Genomic DNA, 8263 nt, shown 5'->3' on the forward strand with positions numbered 1-8263 from the left:
ATGTACAGAGTCCTATTATATTACTAATCCTCATAAATTTAAAATCTAATTATCTAAAACTAAAAATAATAATCTTTTCCTAAAAGATAAGAATGAAATTAAATTCGAATTAATTAACAAGTCTTCAGCTGATGGGTGGGGACCACTTGCTTTGTCCATTCTACAGCTTCTAATATGTGTTTTCTGGGCTGGAAACTGGGTCAAAAACAGCCCAGGATTCGTAACCAATGTTTTCTATATTATTGTAGATCACCCATGTGACGCGTCCGCGTCGTCCACGCGCTCGCGTTATTTGTGCAGATTCCAGTCCACGCGTTCGCGTCAAGCACGCGATCGCGTCATTGCGATTTCTCCATTCCGCACGGTCGCGTGAGCCATGCGTCTGCGTCGGTCTTCGCTGGTCATCTCTTTGGTTTCTTCTTTTTCTCTGCAGAAACTTCATCAAATCCCTCCGAATGCTACCTAAAATAAATAAAATTGCACAAAACTCAAAATAGCATCCATAGTGGCTAAAATATAATTAATTCTTAATTAAACTCAACAAATTAGATGCAAATTCACTAGAAAAAGATAGATAAGATGCTCACGCATCACAACACCAAACTTAAACTGTTGCTTGTCCTCAAGCAACCAAAACTAATATAAGCTTATGATGTGAATTTGCATGAGAATGAGAGTTTGATTAAGCTTGTGTCTCTTCTTATAGTGTGGTTTATAACTGTAATACTGAATAGGTTTTGCATCTCACTCTCCTTTAAATCAAGAATGTTATTGTCATTCGGAATTAGAATCCGAATAATATTATGAATTCTCTGATCTTTACATTTTAGTTTAATCCTTGAACACAGCAACATTTACTTTAATTTATTTTTCTTTGGTGCGTTGCACCTTGATCCTATCCGTGACTTTAAATGTTTTATCTCAAGGATTACTTGACACAGAAACACCACAAGCACTTAACTAGGGAACTTCCTTTGAGTTCTGATTTTTCTTTCAGTTACTCCCAGACAGTGGTGCTCAAAGCCTTTGGCATACTCTGTTAAACGCACTTGGTCTCGACTCTAAGTGTTCTGTCTCAAGGATTACTTGACACAATCACACCACAAGCATGTGACTAGGGAAACAACTCTTTGAGCTTTTAATCATGTCTGACCTCCCTAGTAATTGATGCTCAGAGCCTTGGACCTTGCTTTTATTATTATTTATTTTTTTTCTTTTGATGTTTCTTTTGCTTCAAGGATTAAATTTTTGTTTATTTCAGAGAAATCATAATAATTCTCTAAATTTCTGTGCTTTATACATCAACATCCCTTGATTCAAATTCAAATATGCACTGTTCATATCATGCATTTAAGATTACCATTAATACCACCACATTTAAGTAAATAAGACTATTCTTAAAATTAACTCAATTTCTCATGCAATACATCACTTTTTTTAGATTTAAGTTCAGTGAGTGGTACATGAAATATCTTTTCAGCATTAAAGCAATTAAAAGAAAGCTAAACTAGTCCTAAGATTCTAACTAATAAAGGATCATGCAACAATCAAAGCAAAATAGCAGAAAGCTAGAACTTAACATAGAAAAAAAGAGGGAAGGAATAAAAATGAAAGGAACTCAACCACTTTAGTTATCCTAGAGGTCACTCTATTCTTCAGCTTGTGCTCCTCAATGAAGATGATTCACCTCCCTTTTGTGCCAAAAAACCAGTAAGCGCAGCGTCCAACAACACCAAACTTAAAGGTTTGCTTGTCTCTAAGCAAAGAAGAACTGAAAATAGAAGAGATGGAGATTATGAGGAGAGAAAAATAAAAGGATAAAAGAATAAGAGAGAATTTAGGATTGGAAGAGAGAGAAAACTGGGCGGCGCAAGCGACGCATACGCGTGGATTGCGCATTCTTCATAATGACGCGTTAGCGTCAGGCACGCGTCCGTGCGCCCTGAATTTTGTGCGATTCGCGCGAAGCCAGCTGCGTGCCCGCGCGACTCTCTGTTCAAATGGCTTGGGAGCCAATTATTCATACGACGCGTTCGCGTCATGCACGCGCTCGCGTGGAAGGCCATATGTGCAACTGACGCAAACGCGTCAGTCACGCATCTGCGTGTTCTAACTTGTGCTTTTAGCACACTTCCTGCCCCAAGCCCGCGCAACTCTCTGTCAAACATTCTTTTACGTCGAATTTGTAGGTCACGCGTTCGCGTCAGGGACGCGCCCGCGTGAATGGCTAAAATCACAAACGACGCGAACGCGTGAGGTACGTGAACGCGTGGGATCGTTTGTGCGAAAGGCTCCATTCTGGCGCCACTCCTGTGCAACTCTCTGTTAAATTTATTTTTTCACTCACACATGATCGACGCGTTCACGTCAGTGACGCTTGCACGTCGTATGCACGTTTTTTTATCTTGATGTGTTTGGTTCCTGCGATAAAATTGCTGCATGATCAGAAAATTAGTAAGAACTCAATAAAATAACTAAGAAACTACTACTATGAAAATTGGCTAAGGATACGAATTTATCGGGTTGCCTCTTGACAAGCGCTTCTTTAACGTCACTAGCTTGATGGTCAGCTCTGCTAGTTCAGCAGATGAGTGGACCTCTGGCGATCGATCTCGCCTCCAAGATAGTGTTTCAACCTCTGGCCATTCACCGTAAATTTTCTGTCAGAATTCTATTCTTGTATTTCCACATGACCATATGGTAAAGCTCTGGTAACCACAAACGATCCTGACCATCGGGATTTCAGCTTCTCGGGAAAGAATTTGAGCCTTGAATTATATAGAAGCACTCTTTGTCCTGGCTCAAAGACTCTGATGGCAATCTTCTTATCATGCAGTAGCTTAGTTCTTTCCTTATAGAGCTTGGCATTCTCATAGGCTGAATATCTGAATTTATCAAGCTCATTCAGCTGAAGCATTCGCTTGATTCCTATAGCTTCCGAATCAAGATTCAGATACCTGGTTGCCCAGTAAGCTTTATGCTCCAGCTCAAACTGGCAAGTGACAGGCTTTGCCATAGACCAACTGATAAGGGGACATGCCAATGTGGGTCTTGTATACTGTCCGGTATGCCCAGAGAGCATCATCAAGCTTTCTAGACCAGTCCTTTCTGGAAATACTGACGGTCTTCTCTAGAATCCTCTTAAGTTTCCTATTGGAAACTTCAACCTATCCACTTGTTTGAGGGTGATAGGGGTTGCCACTTTATGACGGACTCCGTATTTCAGCAGAAGAGAGTCCAGCTGTCTATTGCAGAAATGACTTCCTCCATCACTAATGAGTGTCTGTGGGACACCAAACCGGCTAAAGATATATCTTTGAAGAAAGCTCATTACCACTTTGGCATCATTGGTGGGCAAAGCCATAGCTTCCACCCACTTGGACACATAGTCAACTGCTACTAGAATATAGTTGTTTGAATGTGAGGGTGGAAAAGGTCCCATGAAATCAATACCCCACACATCAAACAACTTAACCTCAAGAATTCCCTACTGTGTCATTTCATGGTTGGTAGGGAGATTTGTAGCTTTTTCACATCTGCCACAGTGCTTCACAAACGCTCTTGAGTCCCTAAAGAGAGTCAGCCAGTAAAACCCACTCTGAAGGACTTTTGTAGCTGTCCTTTCACCACCAAAGTGGCCTCCATAATCAGACCCATGACAGTGCCAAAGAATCTGCTACTTTTCCTCATCCGGGATACATTTCCGGATTATTCCATCTGAGCACCTTTTAAAAAAGTATGGTTCTTCCCAAATGTAGTACTTTGCATCAGTCAGTAGCTTCTTCACCTGTTGCCTACTGTACTCCCTTGGGATAAAATTCATGGCCTTATAATTTGCAATGTCTGCAAACCATGGTGCCTACTGAATGAGGAACAATTGCTCATCTGGAAACATCTCAATTACAGCTGTAGGTGGTTGTACTCCTGCTTCTGGCTCAATTTTGGAGAGATGGTCAGCTACTTGATTCTCTGACCCCTTCCTGTCTTTTATCTCAATATCAAACTCCTGAAGGAGCAACACCCATCTGATTAATCTTGGTTTAGAATCCTGTTTGGTTAGAAGGTACTTCAAAGCAGCATGATCAGTATAAATAATAACCTTAGAGCCAAGTAAATAGGATCTAAACTTATCAACATCGTACACAACAGCTAATAATTCCTTTTCTGTAGTTGTGTAATTCTTTTGGGCATCATTTAACACACGACTGGCATAGTAAATGACATGTACAAGCTTACCATGCCTCTGTCCTAAAACAGCTCCTATAGCAAAATCACTAGCATCACACATTAATTCAAATGGTAGATCCCAGTCAGGGGGAGCGATAATAGGGCAGAGGTAAGTTTAGGTTTCAGAGTTTCAAAAGCATGCAGACAATTAGAATCAAAAACAAAAGGAACATCAGCAACCAAAAGGTTGCTTAGAGGTTTTGCAATTTTAGAAAAATCCTTTATAAATCTTTTATAAAATCCTGCATGACCCAAAAAACTCCTGATTGCCTTAACATTAGTTGGTGGTGGTAATTTTTCAATTACCTCCACTTTTGCTCTATCAACCTCAATTCCCTTACTTGAAATCCGGTGTCCAAGAACAATGCCTTATGTAACCATAAAATGGCATTTTTCCCAATTTAAAACAAGGTTTGATTCTTGACATCGTTTCAAGAAAAGAGATAAATGCTTAAGGAAGGATTCAAAAGAATTACCAAAAATAGAAAAGTCATCCATAAATACCTCAATAAACTTTTCAACCATATTAGAAAAAATTGAAAGCATACACCTCTGAAAAGTTGCTGGAGCATTGGAAAGTCCAAAAGGCATTCTTCTGTAGGCAAATACTCCAAAGGGGCATGGGAATGCTGTCTTCTTCTGATCTTGAGGGTCCACTGCAATTTGATTATATATGCAGAATATCTATCTAGAAAACAAAAAATGCATGACCAGCTAACCTCTCAAGCATCTGATCAATGAAAGACAGGGGAAAATGATCCTTCCTTGTAGCAGTGTTGAGCCTCCTGTAGTTAGGGGTGGGCAAAAAAAATCCAAATTTTGGATTTTAAACCAAATCCAAACCAATCCATTTAAAAAAAAAACCAGTTTTAAACAAAAAAAAACCACACCAAATTATATTTATTTTATAATTTGGTTTTTGATCCAATCCATTTAAACAGTTTTAAATCCGAATCCAGATCCAGATCCAAATTAAGATCCAAATCTTAAAAAAACTCTAATTTTGAGTATTCTCCTCTTCCATAGATCCTCTTCGACAAATCCTCTCTTCGCCACCATTGATGAGTGGATAATTTATACGCTTTTTGGCATTGTTTTTAGGTAGTTTTTAGTATGATCTAGTTACTTTTAGGGATGTTTTCATTAGTTTTTATGCTAAATTCATATTTCTGGACTTTATGAGTTTGTGTGTTTTTCTGTGATTTTAGGTATTTTCTGGCTGAAATTGAGGGACCTGAGCAAAACTCTGATAAAAGGCTAACAAAGGACTGCTGATGCTGTTGGAATCTGACCTCCCTGCACTCGAAATGGATTTTCTGGAGCTACAGAACCCAAAATGGCGCGCTCTCAATGGCGTTGGAAAATAGACATCCAGAGCTTTCCAGCAATATATAATAGTCCATACTTTATTTGAGATTTGACGACGTAAACTGGCGCTCAACGCCAGTTCCATGCTGCATTCTGGAGTCAAACGCCAGAAACAGGTCACGAACCAGAGTTGAACGCCAGAAACACGTTACAACTTGGCGTTCAACTCCAAGATAAGCCTCAGCTCGTGTAAAGATCAAGCTCAGAATGCAATTACTACTATTTTCTATTCAATTCCGCTTGTTCTTATTCTAAGATATTCGTTGCACTTCAACATGATGAATGTAATGATCCGTGACACTCATCATCATTCTCACCTATGAACGCGTGACTGACAACCACTTCCGTTCTACTTTAGACCGGGCGCATATCTCTTGGATTCCTTAATCAGAATCTTCGTGGTATAAGCTAGATTGATGGCGGCATTCATGAGAATCCGGAAAGTCTAAACCTTGTCTGTGGTATTCCAAGTAGAATTCAGGGATTGAATGACTGTGACGAGCTTCAAACTCGTGATTGTTGGGCGTGATGACAAACGCAAAAGAATCAAGGGATTCTATTCTGACATGATTGAGAACCGACAGATGATTAGTTGTGCCGTGACAGAGCATTTGGACCTTTTTCACTGAGAGGATGGGATGTAGCCATTGACAACAGTGATGCCCTACATACAGCTTGCCATGGAAAGGAATAAGAAGGATTGAAGGAAGGCAGTAGGAAAGCAGAGATCCAACAGGGACAAGCATCTCCATACACTTATCTGAAATTCCCACCATTGAATTACATGAGTAACTCTATCTTTATTTTTTGCTTTATTTACTATTCGAAAACTCCATAACATTTACTATCCGCCTAACTGAGATTTACAAGATGACTATAGCTTGCTTCATACCAACAATCTCAGTGGGATCGACCCTTACTCATGTAAGGTATTACTTGGATGACCCAGTGCACTTGCTGGTTAGTTGTGTAGAGTTGTGACTAAGTGTCATTCACGTTTGAGAGCGCTACTAAGTTTTTGGCACCATTGTTGATGATCACAATTTCGTGCACCAACCATCAACATCTCTTCTTCTCTGCCTCTCGTCGAAGCTCGCCGGTGGTTCATCGGCCTCTACCTCTTCGAGTCTTCAGTCTTCACTTTGATTCGAGACTCTGTCTTTCTACCTCGACCTCCCATTTGTGACTCTGTCTTCTCTCTTGTTCGGCTCTCTTCTTCTTTTGTTGTTGGCTCGCCGGAGCTCATGCTCATGAATTGAGGTAAGCCTCTTCCTTGCCCTTGGTTCTGAGTTTTGAGTTTTATCTAGGTTTTTTCTATTTTGTTGATTTGTTCTGTTTTGTTCCTTCATGAGTATACTAACTTCTTCACTTCAATGGATTGAATGTGCAGATTTTATAAGTTATTACAATGTGGTATGTCTTTGGAAAACTAAGTTATTGTAATAATTTGTTAATACAAAATTATAAGTATAGGAACTAGTGTTTGCTTGGCATCTTCTCTTCACAGATCTACACAGATTTCATTATGATAAATTTTTTAATTATTTCCAGTAATATTGTCAAATATTGTAAGTATTTTTAATTTAGGGAGATTAGAGCTTATACATAGAGTGATGGTTGTATTTGATGTGATGATATAGTGAGTGAAATTTACATGAACCCATGTAGGATAGAGGAAGAAGAAAAAGAAATGCAGAGGACCACAAAAGTCATATAATTGATTTTGACTTTTCTAGTTTCAATGTATAATAATATTAAGAACATGTTATGATCTATATTTGCAAGTGAATGTGATTCTCCTAAGATTATGAATTATATATAGAGTGATGTGCATATTTGTGTCCATGCTGATGCTGATGCCCATGACAAGTTGTTGAGCTACCCTACTCTCTCTTTCAACCCCACAAGCTTCAAAATCATTACAAATATTAATAATTTAGTATGTCATTGTATTGCATACATCCCCTTCACAAAATAAAATCATACTAATAATAAACAAATAAATAAGACACAGTATATACCAAACAAATAAAAAGAGACTTTCAATTAGATTCTATTTCATTTTCTTGGCTTACTAATCACATTTTGTCACTTTGAAGATTTTGAAAATACCTGAAAATTTTCACATATTTTATTTGATGAATTGGCTTTAAAAATTAGCACAAAATCAAAACACAATAGACTCATCAGACAATATGAACCTATTTTTATGCTTCCAGAAAACATTAGTTCTGATATCACTGTCCTGAGTGAAATTTCAAGTTTCTGGTCCTACAGTATGGTTTGAAATATCTGGTTAATAAGGGTGAACGCAAGCTTTATATAAAATATCTGGTCCTACAAGTATCAAGCTCTATTTCTGGAAAAGAGCATATAAAAGCAGCCTGTTCTGACCTGGAAAAAATACGAAAACTTAGGAAAGAAGCTGAATTCCTGATAGCATCTTTCAGGGCGAAGGCTGATTCTTTACAGCAGGTATGGCTTCCTTTCCCTCAATGACTTTCCACTTTGAAAGTGGAATATGCATATCCCTATTTGGTTTCTAATTATAGTTGTTATCTACTATCTAGTGTTTTTCACTTCTATATGTTCGTTAGGAGATAAGACTGATTGGAGCTACAAAGCATTGTGAATATCGATGCAACTTCAGTTGTATGCTTGGATAATG

At 38.5% G+C, this 8263-nt stretch overlaps 1 protein-coding gene across 1 annotated transcript; it reads right to left on the reverse strand.

Annotated features, from left to right (window-relative positions):
- Nucleotides 1-2671: 2671 nt before the first annotated feature.
- LOC110278573 (uncharacterized) lies at nucleotides 2672-3016 on the reverse strand. The gene has a single exon (XM_021136822.1). It carries the CDS (start codon nucleotides 3014-3016, stop codon nucleotides 2672-2674), a length of 345 nt encoding a protein of 114 aa, XP_020992481.1.
- Nucleotides 3017-8263: the final 5247 nt, after the last annotated feature.

This window comes from Arachis duranensis, chromosome 3 (assembly GCF_000817695.3).
Source record: "Arachis duranensis cultivar V14167 chromosome 3, aradu.V14167.gnm2.J7QH, whole genome shotgun sequence".
Taxonomy (NCBI): Eukaryota; Viridiplantae; Streptophyta; class Magnoliopsida; order Fabales; family Fabaceae; genus Arachis; species Arachis duranensis.